At 42.3% G+C, this 15,313-nt stretch overlaps 1 protein-coding gene across 8 annotated transcripts in view; it reads left to right on the top strand.

Moving 5' to 3' along the window:
* The window catches only part of dcaf6 (ddb1 and cul4 associated factor 6), a 30,013-nt gene that overhangs the window by 10,479 nt on the left and 4,221 nt on the right, over positions 1-15,313 (top strand). Inside the window, exons 6-20 of one of the 8 annotated variants that reach the window (XM_080904091.1) lie at positions 571-706; positions 2,715-2,926; positions 4,182-4,275; positions 6,073-6,192; positions 6,334-6,678; positions 6,990-7,196; positions 8,789-8,848; positions 10,719-10,896; positions 11,551-11,660; positions 11,802-12,093; positions 12,253-12,294; positions 14,421-14,559; positions 14,706-14,862; positions 14,946-15,034; positions 15,113-15,218. In XM_080904091.1, coding sequence (XP_080760217.1) covers positions 571-706; positions 2,715-2,926; positions 4,182-4,275; positions 6,073-6,192; positions 6,334-6,678; positions 6,990-7,196; positions 8,789-8,848; positions 10,719-10,896; positions 11,551-11,660; positions 11,802-12,093; positions 12,253-12,294; positions 14,421-14,559; positions 14,706-14,862; positions 14,946-15,034; positions 15,113-15,218 — 2,287 coding nt within the window. Of the gene's footprint in view, positions 1-570; positions 707-2,714; positions 2,927-4,181; positions 4,276-6,072; positions 6,193-6,333; positions 6,679-6,989; positions 7,197-8,788; positions 8,849-10,712; positions 10,897-11,550; positions 11,661-11,801; positions 12,094-12,252; positions 12,295-14,420; positions 14,560-14,705; positions 14,863-14,945; positions 15,035-15,112; positions 15,219-15,313 lie in introns of all 8 variants that reach the window. The other 7 variants (XM_080904090.1, XM_080904092.1, XM_080904089.1 and 4 more) reach the window with 7 other exon arrangements.

Raw genomic sequence — 15,313 nt, 5'->3', positions numbered from 1 at the left:
TTTCTTCACAAACAGCTTTTGGTCTCTCCTCTAGGAAGTGGTTTCTTTGGCTTTAAACCAGCGTGCTTCAGTTGATAGATGAGTGTGTGTGTGTGAGAGAGAAACCGTGTCCTCCTAGATTATGTTGCATCTTCTTGTATTTCGTGCTCCAGATGAGAACCTGTTACCCTAAAACTGTCAGAAGAGTTTTACCAGCTGCTGTCACCGGCCCCTCTGCCTCCCCATCATCAGCCTGCAGTAGTCAGACCTGGTAGTGCAGTTGCTCCACTTTATTAGGTGCAACTACTTCAGAGTGATACAGCAGTTTGGGATTTGACATCAAATATCTTTAGTCTGACCAGTGATGTTAATGTGGTTTCATAAAGTCTCATAAAGCAACAGAAACACCTCTTGAGCTTCTAAAACTGTACCTCTCAAAATGATTACAGTTGAATCAACACAGGATTTATTGCAGGCATCAGTTTTACATTAGTTTACATCATTTTTAAAAAAAATTTATTCTCAATCAGTGATATCTGCCATTACTGAGCAGAAGTGACTTCCAGACCTCATTGCGCTCTTTCATTTCAGGACATCCTGATAAACTGCAGAAGAGCAGCGACCTCCATATCAATTTCTCCGCTGGTGCCGTACTACCTGGCCGTGGGCTGCTCCGACAGCTCAGTACGAATCTACGACAGACGCATGCTGGGCACAAGAGCGACGGGTAAGCAGCCCTGCACAGTGGACTTAGCCACTCTACACGTCACAAATTCGTTATCCTCGTGTTAATGTGTAGGTAACGCAGCCTGTTGTGGTGGAGAAACTAAACTTGCAATGTCCGTTTTTGCTTTGAATGTTCAACCAGTTTCTCGTTTACATGAAGGCAGCGGGGGGAGGATCTCCCTTTGAGTTTTTGGTCCCAGCCTGCTGTGCCTCGTCTCTTGTTGGACATTTCTATTTTTAGATACTTTCACGAGTATTTTTACTTCTTCCTGTGTGTTTTAAATCCTTCTGACAACTGCTTATAAAAGGTATTTATGGAGCGTTGTTCCTACACAGAATGCAAGTCAGTTTTTTTATTCAGAGACTTTTAAACAGACTGTTTAAATAGTAGGGTGTGAGGCATGCCAACAAGTTGTTTTTTTATTAAACTTTATTCATAGTTTTTCTAAACAAAGCTAAACAAAACACTTAAATTCTCCCTATCGCTTATCCCACTGAGATTACAAATATAATGGAGAAAGAAAAAGAATAACACTGATTTAATAAATCGATGTGGATATTAATGGGATAAACACAGTACATGTGTATGACGAAAAAAGTATGGACATTTCTCCTTAACTCAACAATAAGTTTGAGTATACCACAATTACATACACTAACAAGACCAGCAGTAGCTTCGTTATCATAGTGACCAGGTCGATAGATCCAGTTATTAAAAGATGGAGATTTGTCTGATTAATTATTGAATAAGTCTTCGGGCCATTTCTCGGCAGTGTTGCTACACTTCCACCAGGAGTTCAGTGTTTAGATAATGAGGGTGGATTATTACTCTGGATCCTACTGTACATTTTAGATGTGTTGCTCTTTGTGCCGGGGTCTAAATCTAGTATATCGCTAATAATATTATTGGCCAGCAAATATGGGAGAGTAAAATGTTTTAATAAGAAAAATTCATATTTATGAGCATCTGTAAAACTGTCATTTGGACTGTTATAACTTTTGTGTAATGCCTGAAATAACGAGTGTTCCTTAGAACACAAATACATCCTTAAGAAAGTGAATAAATAAATACAGACCATTTTTGTGGCAAGTTTGAAAACAACGTCAGTTTGAGACAACGAGAAAAGACAACTGTTCACCACAGGAGAAACGAAGCATAGCTGATTGATGCAAACAGGTTTTCCAAACTGGAACCAGGTTTTTAAGGTGCGTTCTACAACAAGGTTAAGGATATGAAGTTGTTTTCCTTTGGCCTTTGTTGATCTCATTTAAAAAAACAAACAGTTACTGGATTGATATCCAATCCCCTGCTAGTGCAGACAGGACTTTGATTTTTTTCACCTCAGGCAGAAGTCCAGTCTATTAATTTGGCTGTTCGTGTTGCCCAATAGACTTGGGTACTTCTAGACACGGGGATGGCATGGTAAACCTTTCATCTTGATTATATTCACTCCTCCAGTGACTAATGGGCAGTAAAGCTCAGCACGCCAGCTCTTGTTTTGTAACAGAGTTTTAAAATGATGTTTTTAGAATTCCTTTTAAAACACGTGAGTTTGATTCTCAAGTAGGTAAGTTGTGTGGCTTGAACGAAAGGGAAAGGATTAAAATCTGACCCAAATTCCAACTGACTGACAGGATGTGTATCTAATCACATCAGTAACCCTTTCCTCGGCTCTAAAGGCAGTGGCTATGGATTCTATAGAGGAATAGTGAAAGACAGCAACGCTGCCAAGTATCGCAAAAACAAACAGCCTGAAACCTCAGAGTTGGTGTGCAGTAAAGCCAGTGGTGAAGACTAGATTGTTCTGACCCAGGTCAAAAATGTTGAACTAAACCAAACTGTTTTTCAGCACAGTAAATAGACATTTCCATTCAACACATTCAATTGCTTTTGACATATCATTTATATCAAACCCACCGAATCGTCTGGACCAAATCCACAAATATAATTAAGAATCTTGTTCACCGACTCATTGGCTAAGTTGCACACACTCTCTCATTTTTTTTAGGTAATTACATGGGCCGGGGAACCACGGGCATGTGTGTTCGGTTTGTTCCCGCTCACCTGGCCAACAAGTCGTGCAGAGTGACCTCTCTCTGCTACAGCGAGGACGGTCAGGAGGTGCTGGTCAGCTACTCCTCCGATTACATTTACCTGTTCAATCCCAAAGATGACCAGGCTCGAGAGCTCAAGGGCCCGTCGGAGGAGAGGAGAGAGGAGGTGAGATCCCAATGGGAACTTTTCTTCTGTCATTCTTTTCTCCCAAACTGTGTCTTTTAAAGGTTTATATCGGTTCAGACACTGTGCTGTCATTTAGACAGTTTTCCATTATTCCAAGTGTGTAATAATTGATCTACAAAATAAAAATCTGCCTTATCTGTCAGTCTAAGGCAAAATCCAAAAATATTTACCACTTTTTAAAAAATGGGTAAAATACCCAAAACAATCAAGAGTCTCTGTCTTTTCTTGTTGATCAGCTGACTGACTACTGGAGTGTAGATCTCAAGTTACATGTACAGAGAAGGTTAATGGAGGCCTCACATGTTATGTCTCCTGTTAAGAGTGCTAACGGCCTTTTGACTCTATAGAAAATAAACATAATCACGTCTGGCTGAGCGGAGGTGTCCATGCGGCTGATTTTTGGGGGCGAATAGGACCGATTGTTGTAAACAGAACTGACCTTGTTGTTGCTCCTCTGGGCCCTGCAGACATCAGTGCTAAATCTGTGGTGGCTGATGCAGTGCAGGGAGGTGAGCAAATGACCCTGAGAAAAACAAACCCAATACAAAGAAGGAAGAAACGCACTGAGGATGGAAACAGCGTCATGAATTACTGCCTGATCTGTTTGGCTCTTAGTTATATTTCCTTTGTTAGTTTTGAGATTCAAACAACTGAACAATCAAGGAAACTGCGTGTTTACGCTCGGTGGTGGTCTTCACGTGTGTCCGAATGTGCTGGGTCACGGTGCCATGGCGAGTTCAGCTGTGTCTAGATGCAACCACCACACGCATTCCTTTCCAAATACAGCGAGCGACGCAGGCAGCGTTCCTCAAACCACCAAAATAGTTCAGGCTGATTTTGGGGCAGGCGAGGAGCAGTGTTCCTTACCCCCTCTGTTTTCCTCTACCTGCGACCTTGTTTGTTTAATCCTTTTATCTGATTTATTCAACTGTCTTTCAGCTTCTGCTCCTTTTCACCACCTGTCCACACATTTCCTGACTGAAGCGGTGGATAGTCCCTGCTCTAAGAACCTCTTTTTCCTATTTCTGGCTCTCAGCCTGTTGCAGCCAGGGGGACTGGAAAGTGGCAGGCAACCTCAGTCATGCTGCCAGGAGGAGGGGGTGGGGTGGGGGGAACACTTTAAAGAGGACACTGATAGAGACGAGTAGTGTTTTGCTTTGGCAGCGCAGCTATTTTTGACCATGCCTTGACTGACAAACTGCTAATCTCTGTGAATGTGTGTGTGTTTCCACAGCTGAGGCAGCCTCCAGTGAAGCGCCTCCGTCTACGAGGTGACTGGTCTGACACTGGACCCCGAGCTCGCCCTGAGAGCGAGAGGGAGAGAGATGGTAAGATCACAGTATGTGCTCCTGCTCGTCTACAGCGACGGTCTCGTATGACAGGCCCGACCTCTGACAAACTCTGAGAAGACTCCAACCTGCAAAATATATTTTTATATACTGCTCAAAACATTAAGGGAACACTTGCATCACACATTGGATCTCTTAGGAACGAAATCCTCAAGTTTGAAATCTTGACTGCCATTCAGTGGTAAAAATCATCAACTCTTTGAGGACTGGGTTCAAAATCACACCAAAAAGTTAAAGTTGTTCAAGCGTTTCCTTCATTTTTAGCAATATATTTTCCCCATATTGATTTTGTAATCTTAGACGAAGAAGAAATCAGGCCATAAAACTGTCTCATCACCAACTCTGCAACTTATGAACATAACCAATAAAGATAAGATAAGATAACCTTTATTAGTCCCACACGTGGGAAATTTGTTTTGTCACAGCAGGAAGTGGACAGTGCAAAAGTTATGACGCAAAAATTAGAATACAATAAGAATAAATACAGTACACAGCTGTACAGAATAGAATAAAATAATATACTATATACAGTAGAATAAAATGGAATAAAAATATACAATAAGATAAAAATAGAATACGAATGCTATATACAACTGAGTAAAAATACAACGATGCCAGAAAAGATTATTGCACTTAGTGTTATTTCACATGTGTGGATGTGTGTGTTTGTTCAGTTAAAGTCTTTGTTGTGGAGTCTGACAGCAGTGGGGAGGAAAAAGAGAACCAACAGTGCAGTGATCTGTGGTAAATGCATTTAAATCCCAGCTCCCATCTTATTGAACACTCAGAGCACTTTCAGCACAAGCTACATTCACCTGGTAACGGGCTCTTTCATGCAGCACTTTTTCTCTTTGATGCAGTGCTTTCTCTCTGGCGCAGACACTCCCACTGATAATACATCTGAGTTTTTAGGGTTCACTATCTCGTAGATCCAACCTGACCTCTGGACGTCCTGCTGTTCTTCCTGAGCTTCAGTTCTCTTGATGCATCCATCAAGTTTACCCTTTAAACTGAACTGGAGCTCAGAGTATGTAAACCTGATTTAAAGTGTTTCCTTTAAAGTTGATATAGTTGATGCAGAGTGGCCCAAACTAGACACAATAGCAATAAGAGTGAACAAACATCCAACTAAAATAATGGTTGGGTTGAAAAATGGTAAAAAAAAGCTCTGGGGCAATAGTAACAGCTTATATTTCACATATTCAGGTGAAAATGTGTGTAAAAAGCTGAACTTCTTTATAGTGTATCAAAGTTTGCTTGGGTCAGAGAGAGTAGAAACCTCACTTTGAGGCAAATGACTTGGAGCGGTCTCCTGCTGCAGGGTTTTTTCCACCATAGATGAACGTAGTTTAAGTTGTTTAATCTATTTTGTTACTGTGGTTTATTTTGTTCAGAAATAAAATTTTAAAAAAATCAGTCAAATGGAGGAAAAACTCATCTTCGGGTTTCAGGTGATGACTGTTTCAGAGTGCTTTACTTTGTTCACAAGTTGGGTTTTTTTCTTTTCTAGTTGGATTTCTTGTTTGTCATTTTTTGGGGATAAATTTTCCCTAAATTCTCATATATTAAATTAATAATTTGTGTAATGAGTCATCCTTGTGCAGGTCTTAATGAGCCTCTGCTTGCATATGATCAGTTATGATAAGCAGTTTCTTTTGAGTACAAATACTCCAATTTTTTTTTTTTTGTCATTTCTATAAATATGGACTGTGTCAAAATGAAAAGCTTGACAGGATCTAAAGACGTTTTCCCTTTTTTTTTTTTTTTTTGTTCCAGGGGAGCAGAGTCCGAACGTGTCTCTGATGCAGAGGATGTCGGACATGCTGTCCCGGTGGTTTGAGGAGGCCAGTGAAGCCCAGAGTAGCAGAGGAACCCGACCTCAAACGCGGCCCCGAGGTGAGGCTTCAATACTCCGGCCTTCAAACGGGCCGGAGTAACTTCAGTAAGACTGACTGTTAAGAATCTTTCTGTGATAATAAACCGTAAACTAGCCAAAATCTAAAATCATTGCTTGATTTATTTATTTTTTGTCTTCAGGTACAGCTCTTCGTCCCGAGGGGACGTTGAATGCTCCAGCTGCCGCAACAGGCGACTCTAGTCAGGAGTCCAGCGCCCCCGAGAGGCCTGTGGGGACGGACTCCCCAGAGGTACCTGCCAGTCCCGCAGCGGCCACCACTGCGCCCATGCCTAAATCCACCTCCTCTTCCTCCTCAGGGTCATCATCAACAGTCACAGCACCTCCTCCTTCCAGCTCATCATCAGTGGAGACCTCGGCCACTTCTTCCTCCCCTCTCACGTCGTCCCCCGACTCAGAGCAGCGGAGTCAGGGTGACACAACTGGGACCCCGACGGCCACGCCCACCTCTGAGCCCGCACTCTCAGGTAAGAAACCAGGACCGCACTCGCACTCACTGTTCACATGTAAGCCTTCAGTCCAATGAGGAGGGTTAACTGCTCGGTGTATGAGTGTGTGTCCGCGTGTGTGTATGTGTGGGTGTGTGTTCATTGGAGCCACTCCACTCAAGCAGCAGCCTCACTTCACTTTATTTTCCTTCAGCATCCTGTTGTCCTCCTCCTCCTGCTTGTTTATTTCATTTTTGCCCGATTCTCTGTGCCGAATCTTCTCCTCACATCCTCCGTCAGTCTTCTAATCGTGCATCCACTCTTCCTCTCTTCCTCTGCCCCTTTGTCAGAGTATGGTCCTCATCGGCTGCCCATAAGTTTAGTGTGTAGGCGTTTGCAGAGGTTGCTCCGGCTGGCTGACCCACCTGGACGGGGTCGGCGAGCGGCCCCTTCTCCTTCTTCTTCTTCACCTTCTTCTTCCTCTGCAGCCCCTGAGAGACAGTCGCAAAGAGCTGCTACCTCTGCCGCTGCTGCTCCTGAGAACCAACCCTGTACAGGTTACCCACCCCTCCGAGCTCATCAACCCTGCAGCAATCCCTCCATAAGGGCTGCTCCCCTGCCATTAACCCGTCCCCGCCTTTTAAGCAAAGACAGCCATGTCTGTTGTAGAGAGGCTCCAGAAAGACCCAGTCTTGCTGTTACTGACCACTAACCACACACTGATCTTCCCCGCTCTCTTATTATTCACCCCTTACTTCCTCTAAACTCCAGAGTCCAGTGTGTCGCCTCTCCACTGTTTGCTCAGCCCTTAACTCACTAATGCTCTCACTCCATCTTTCCACTTGTTGCTTGAGTTTCCACCTGCAAACTCTCCTGCCGGAGTGGCACCAGACGGTATGAAGCTTTGCTTTGGCCTCATGGTTGTTCAACCATGTTTGATGATATAACTTGCCTTTTTTTTGTTTTGTTTGTTTTCTTCAATGTCATTGGATAGGTCACATTACTGGCTTCACCTACTGCTGATGTTAAAATTAAGGTTATTTCCATCAGTTAGTGTTGCCCGTTTTGTAAATGTGTCTCGATACTCAAAAGCCGGTGGACAAACAGAAAAAATAAACAGACATAAGTGATTTTACTTGCTTGAGTTGAACTAAAATGCTTGAAACAAAAAAAAAAAATAATAATAATAATTTTTTTTTGAAATGCTGGAGTGAAAATAAGCAAAAAAGCATCCACTTTGGAATCCACAGACTGACTCTGAAGGAGCTTCGGAAAGACCGCAAAACTATTGCTCGGTTTTCCTATTTGCAACAATTTGTAACATTTCAACAGATTTTTTTTTTTTTTTTTTGGTCTGTGCACGAGCGCAAAGCAATAAAGTAAAACCCTCGAATCAAATAATGATTATGTAATATATGTTTATTAATAAGTTATTTTTTAAGTTTGTTCTGCTTCAGTTTTAATGTGACAGCATTTAGTTAACCCGAAGAGCTTCTCTCACTTTCAGCTTTTTTCTCTAAAAATGTAGGTACAACTTTAATATTAAAGATATAAACCGATTTTTAAACACACAACAAAACTGGCTTTACATAATGAGGCATCTGTTATGAAAGCTTTTATTGAACACGTCATTGTGCAGTTCAGTAGACACAATATTTAAATTGCTTCTTCTCACTTAATTGGCTTTAGTTGGTCACAGATATCTTGGAGAAGTGTGTTGTGTAGCCAGCAGCCAAACAGATGTTATTGGGGTTTTTTTCTTTTGTTGTTGTTGTTGTTTTGTTGTGGCAAGCCCAAGTAAGCACTTCTTGATGGTTGGGATTTCCAGGTTCTACATAACACAGCAGATATAAAACATTTCTTTGCACATCTGTAAAAAGCATGCATGAAAATCATGTTCTTGTTTCCGTTCAGACTTACTAATCGCTGATTCTCACTGAGCTTCCCCAACACTCTGTAAACCGATCACAGCTGTTATCAGATGAAGGAGCTTTTTTATTTTTGGCTGATGTGAAAGCTCTTTCTGCTTGGCCTTGGATTTATTTATTTATTCATTTATTTTAAACATGATTTAGAAGTTTTTAACCCGTGTGAGCCCTCACGTTTGACCTCTTTGTTCAATGTTTAGTTGGTCTCATTTGTGTTCCAGATTCCCCCTCGTCTGTGGTAAACAAACAGCTGGGATCCATGACTCTTGATGAACAGCAGGGTGCGTCTTTCCCTTCCCCAACCCCATTCCCTGACCCTCACCCTGCCACTCGCTTTGTCTTCTCCACCTTCTGTCTTAACCACTTTCCCTCATCCTGTCTCACTCCACTGTTTGTCCTCCATCGATTTCATGTTTTTGTTTTCTCTGTATCCACTGCTTTACTGTTCAATATTCTACTGTCCAGATGTGGATGTGTCTGACTGTTACTGTTGCTCTGGCCAAAGGATTTAATACAATTGTTTAAGAAGTTAGAGCTTTGAGTAATGTAATAAACAATATCTCCAAAATTCAAATGGATGACAAAGAAAAGCACTACTCAGACATATACATTTCAGTGCTCTCTGCTGAACCATCTGTGCAATATTTAGCTTTTTCTAAAATGCCCTACTACGTCTGACATTTCTCCTTTGCAATGATTAGCATTGGTAGTCAGATTTAATGTGGCTTCATCTTTAACTGTTCAGTTTTATTTGTATAGTGCCAAAGCAAAACAATGGTCTTTCTAAGGCACATATGTTGTTACATAAACACTTCACAAGAACCCTGAAAAGCCCCAATGGTTCACTCTTGATTTCTCTTGATCAGAGTGGACCATCTACACAGCTTTGTTTAATTTGAAAATAATGTCATATTCAGTTTAATTTAAACGTTTTACTTTGTTGCAATTTAAAGAGGATAATTAAAAGTGGATGATGCTCATCTTAAGCATGATCAGAGATTTGGATATTGAGCTATCTTAGTAATTCTAGGCTTTAGAATATGCAGGTATACCTGTGATCAGTGCTCTAGGGTTCAACAACTTGCACAGTAGTAAAGTCCCCTTTTGGTATCGCTGATGGTTGATAAAATCCTCACTGCGCACCACATAATGCACAATGTGCCAAAAAAAAGGGGGTCAGAAAAATCTTTTTGTCTCATTTCGTGATGGTGGATCAGTGTAACTATTACACTTACACACTTACTTGACTTCTAAGAAGCCAGGCATAAGCCTATGTGCATGCCCAGACACGCCTGTGCTGCAGATGTTTATGTGTGCAGATGCAACTGGGAAAATGGAGCGAGGCACATTCACTTTAATATGACTCTCATAATAATGATAAGTTAATGGATCACTGGGGAAATTACAGAAAATGATTGCTTTGATTGGAGCTATCACTGCTCACGATCGCCGACATCATCCTCCATCGGCACACTCCCAAGCTCCACCCACCTCCTTCTGGTTGCTAGGGGCAGCCAATCAGTTACTACTAATAAATAACTTTTCTAACTACTCTAGGACAAAGGTCTGAGTCCAGAGGTATTTATAATACTTTTTATATACAACACCAACAGTATAATATCAAGCTACTTTGTGTGTACTGTATAGCTTTATATATGAAGCACTACATCTGTGATTATTTACAGTGCATACTGACAGAGATATAGCATGTAGCATCTTAGCAACAAGTCCCTCTTTGTCCTCCAGCTCAAATTTTCATCTTCCCTGGAAACCTGTTCCTTTTCTTCAGTGTAGCTAGCAGCTAACGGGTGTAATGACCCTTTAGGGCCTTTGACATGTGTGTGTTTGTGTGCGTCTTGTGTCTTGCTGTTGTGGCTGTCTGTCAATACGTGTCTTTTACGACGTGTCCTTTGTGGTTTTGTCTAACGTTTGCTGCATGTTCCCATTTCTGTTTAATGTTGTTTATCAGAGGGAATGGATGCAACACAGAGTTGCATATTTGTGGTGTGTTTTTAAATGACCAACTGCACACTGCAAACGACAGGAAGAGTTACTTTTGATCAGAGTTTTAGTCTGTACAGCCAGTGCGTCTCAGTAAGCCCCCCTTGCTTGTTTTGCCTGTGTGTATTCTTCTTCCTCTCTCAGTAGCAGCCGAAGCTACAGCTTCACCTGCTGATGAATCTGCTGCTGCACCAGCCAGCAGCATCCCATCCATCTCCACCTCTACTTCCACCAGTCGACCCAGTGCAGCAGAGCCTGTCCTCAGCCTGCACTACAGCTCAGAGGGAACCACCACCAGCACTATCAAACTGGACTTCACTGATGAGTGGTGAGTGATGGCCAGTGGGTGTCAGCTTTTTAGGTTGAATGTGACATTATACTTGGATTAACTTTATAATCTCATATTTATAATGCTCATATCTCCTCCTCTGTATACCTGTATGTCAATACAATAAATGACAATAAAATTTAATTTGGCTCATGTTGACCTTCAGATAAATAAGGTTGACATGATCATTTAAATCTTCATACGGTGCTTTGTATACGTTTGTATGTGTTGACAACACACACCACGCTTGTGAGAGTCATAGTTTTTAAGTTATCAGGCTTTTTGTCAATTTTTTTGACAAATAAATCAATAAGTTGACAGTGAAGACGTTGGTGGATGTAAGCCAAACTTTAATGGAGAGTTAACATGAACCCACCTTACACCCTGACAGAGTTTTATCAGAATTCATTCAGAACTTTTCGAGCTGTCTTGTTTACAGACAGAATGAAAAGCAAAGGTCTCCAGTGCAACTTCACTCATTCCATTCAAATTCAGGTAACTCAATAGGAGTTACCTTCTTATAGTCGGGGCAACTGCATGATACTTGTGTCTTCCCATATTTATTTATTTATTTTTTCCCCAGATAAATATGAGTAATTTTCAGGAAAAAACACCCCAAAAGGACTGATGGTAACTCTTGTTCTTCCACTACAGGAGCAGCAGCACGTCCAGTTCGATGGGCAGTGGAGGCCCCAAAACATCAGAAGCTGCAGCTGTACAGAGCAGAGAGAGTCTGTCGACAGAGAGCTCGGTATCAGAGCAGGGTGAGTCGTCTCCTACAGCATCATGAAAACGCTTCGATCTCAAACATTGTCTGATCTAGAACAATAAACATGACACAATGAATGGCTTTCTGTATTCCAATCCTGATTGCGATGATATGAGTTTGCTGGCTTCCTCCGTAGAACCAGCATGTGATGCCTCCTGCTCCAGTGCCCCCAGCAGCTCAGCAGCTCAGGTTCCAGCAGAGGGCTCCTCTGAGGGAGACAGCATGGCGTCTTCGCCGCAGGAGAGGAGTCAGCCGGAAGGTACAGAGGAGAGGTCAGGGGGCTGTCGGCGAGCAGAGCCCTCTACAGAGGAGGGGCAGGAGGGCGTGGAGGGCCAGAGTCAGCCCGCACGCGGCAACCAGGACTCTGATGACAGTGATGATGATCCTATTCTTATCCCCCCCTCAAGGTTCAGAGGACAGGGGCAGAGGTGTGTTTGAGAGCATAATGTTTCTTACTACAAGTAAGAAAAACTCTGTTTGAATGCAGGTGATCATTTCGCATTCCTTAGTTCAGTTAAAAAGGGGGTGGGTGTGCCGATTTTAGAATTTGTGATGCTTTGCTGTTGACTGTTTTACTACAAATATAGATTTAATTCCAGAGGATCTGCAGTAGGAGATAGGATGATCAGGTAATCTGTTTGCATTGGAAAGTGAACGCATCTAATGCATCAGGAGTGTGACATGCTGCGGAGCATTTAAAATTAAGAGCACAACGTGATGTGCAGTAATCGGATAACTTCTTTTCTTTTGTCTTGGTTTGACGGTTTCTCTCACAGTGCACTAATAACACACACAGCTGACTGTAGAGTGCCGTGCATGTGAGTACTGACTCCACAAATGGTGTGAACAGAAGCATCACAGCTGCATTTTGTGTAGAACAGATGGAGAAGAAATGAGTGTCATGCATGAAATCCTTGCAGAAAGGAGCCAAACGAATATAAAACGGACACATTTACACACAGCGAGGTCAAAGGTTTAAACAAAAGTGGCATTTTCATAAATTTCACGCTGTATGCCATCTCAGTAGATTTGAAATGAAAGTGGCAGCTCATGAGCACTTTTGGCTTTAATTTGAGGGGATTGAAAAAAATTATTTAACCGTTTTAGGACTCAAATGTAGTTGAACATGTAACTAAATAACCTGTCCGCAAATTATTTTTTTAAAGATAAAACATATTTGATTTAATTCGACCTTTATGGTGCCTTTTGCAGAATATTCAACTCTTTACCTTTGGAAACTTGATCAAAGTAGATTTCCTCCCCCTGGTGGCTCATCCTGATTATGAGCACAAAGCTGTCGAGCTGACTGACAGCCTCTGACTGTCGATTCACTAAGAACTTCCTTTCTCTACTAGGAGATTTGGATGTATGCAGACTATTAATGCCCGACTACCTTGCTACCTCTGTGCAGACCTCCCCATGTGGGGTGGCTGTGGCTCAGGTGGTAGCGCAGATCAGCTACTGACTGGAAGGTTGGTTCGATCTTTGGCTTCCCCAGTCTGCATGCCAAGTATCCTTGGGCATGCGGCCCAAGTTGCTCTCCGATGCGTCCATCTGTGTGTGAATGCTTAGATTGCACTTAAGTACAGAAGGGAAGTGCTTGTATGAGTGGGTGTGAATGGGTGAATGAGGCATGTTGTAAAAAGCGCTTTGAGTACTTCCAGGAGAGTAGAAAAACGCTACATAAGAATCAGTCCATTTATCATTTACCCATCACCTCCCTGTTACACCCCCTACCTGACGCAAGCCACTAGTTCCAGAAGAGCTTCTGTCTGTAGTGAAGAAATTAATAATGAAATGAGATTGTGTGGTTATGTAACGTGGTCTTCCTTGCAAAACAATTTTGCAAGGAGGCAGAAGAAGAGATGGGAGAGCGTCTGAGAGCTGGGATTGATGGAGGAAGCCAGTTGCTGTCTCTGCAGTCGTGTTCCATGACTACTGGATACGTGAAGGAGACCATGAAGACGTGATCTTTACTGCATGTGGCTGAGAGTTCTTCACTCGACCAGACGTTCTGGTGGTGGAGTTCTTCATCCTGTAATCATCCAGGCTGTTTATTAGGCCACTCGTAGTGTCACAGCCTAATGGTGGCCTGTTTTCCTTTCATTTAGAGCTTCTTTGAGCCCGTGTTATGGTTTTACTGCAACAGCTTCCAAATGCAAATGCCAAGAATGGAATCCCCTCTAGACTATTTATTTATTTGTTAAATTCAAGTAGTAATAACATTTTTTCTATGCCAATTGAGTGAATTATTTAGTTGACAACCCCAAAATTAGGCAGTGTGCATAATTCCATAAATGCTAACCCATTACCTTCCTCAAATTAAAGTTGAAAGGCTACACTTGCTTTATGTCTTTCTTGCCCCCTCTCTCTTTTATTTTTCAGATCTATTCTGGTGGCTTGTCTGGTCAAAATTATGAAAATTGTATCATTAAAACATTTCTGGATTTAGCTTTGTGTACAATACTGTTACAGTGTATATCTGGTTGAAGTCACTCTAAGGTTGAGAAGAACAAACTTTTATTGGCTTGAGTCGGTTATGATGGATCAGGCAGGTGCTTTCGCTTGCAAGTGGCTGCTTTCTCGCTTGGAGCTTGTTTGTTACAATCTTGTTAATGGTTTAAAAAAAAATATCCGTGTAGCTTGGGTCTGAAGCATGAGACTTGAGGCAGCACTGACAGCATGGGTTTGTTTGCTTTCAGGCACATGTATGAGTCTGGGGTTTCTTTCTTCTTTTTTGTTTTGTTTTTCTTAGACAATCAGCAGCAGCTCGTATTCAGGAGCTGTTCCGCAGGAGGAAAGAAAGGAGGGAGATGGAGGAGAGCGAGACTCAGAATATCAGGAGACCTTCAGTCAAAATGGTCTACAAAGGCCACCGCAACTCCAGGACAATGGTATACCTCGGGCCACGCGTGTTGTATTAGTCTGAACTCATATTAATCCATTGGCTCTGATATCAGTGTTTTAACTGTTGTCAGACTGTGAAATTTGAAGAGTACAGTTTCCAAAATACTCAATGTTCCCTTTTAACTGTGTGTAGATAAAGGAGTCGTGTTTCTGGGGCAACAACTTTGTGATGAGTGGTTCAGACTGCGGCCACATCTTCATTTGGGACAGACACACCGCAGAGCACCTCATGCTACTTGAAGCCGACAACCACGTGGTCAACTGCCTGCAGCCGCACCCTTACGACCCCAGTGAGTCCCGCGGATGTCCCGCCTGAACCCGGACGATGTTTCTTCACTTGTTGACATTGCTCTCATTTCCTGCTTTGTTTCAGTTCTGGCTTCTTCAGGGATAGATTATGATATCAAGATTTGGTCGCCACTGGAAGCATCGCCGTCTTTCAACAGAGTCCTCGCTGAGGAGGTAGAGTCAACCCACAGAAAAGAAAAGAAAAAAAAACCAAACCCACCGTAAAACCTTTCTTCTTCTCTTCTCGTCAAGGTCATCACTCGGAATGAGCTGATGTTGGAGGAAACGAGAAACACGATCACAGTCCCGGCCTCTTTCATGCTTCGAATGTTGGCCTCCCTCAACCACATCAGATCAGGTACACACACACACACACACACACACGCATGTAGCACGCTGTTTTTGTTAGACCAATCTCAGCCTCTCTTTAATATTTGCCTCTTCCTCTTTGCA

Source organism: Rhamphochromis sp. 'chilingali' (assembly GCF_963969265.1).
Source record: "Rhamphochromis sp. 'chilingali' genome assembly, chromosome: 14".
Classification (NCBI taxonomy): Eukaryota; Metazoa; Chordata; class Actinopteri; order Cichliformes; family Cichlidae; genus Rhamphochromis; species Rhamphochromis sp. 'chilingali'.
This window is presented reverse-complemented; position numbering and strand designations above follow the sequence as displayed.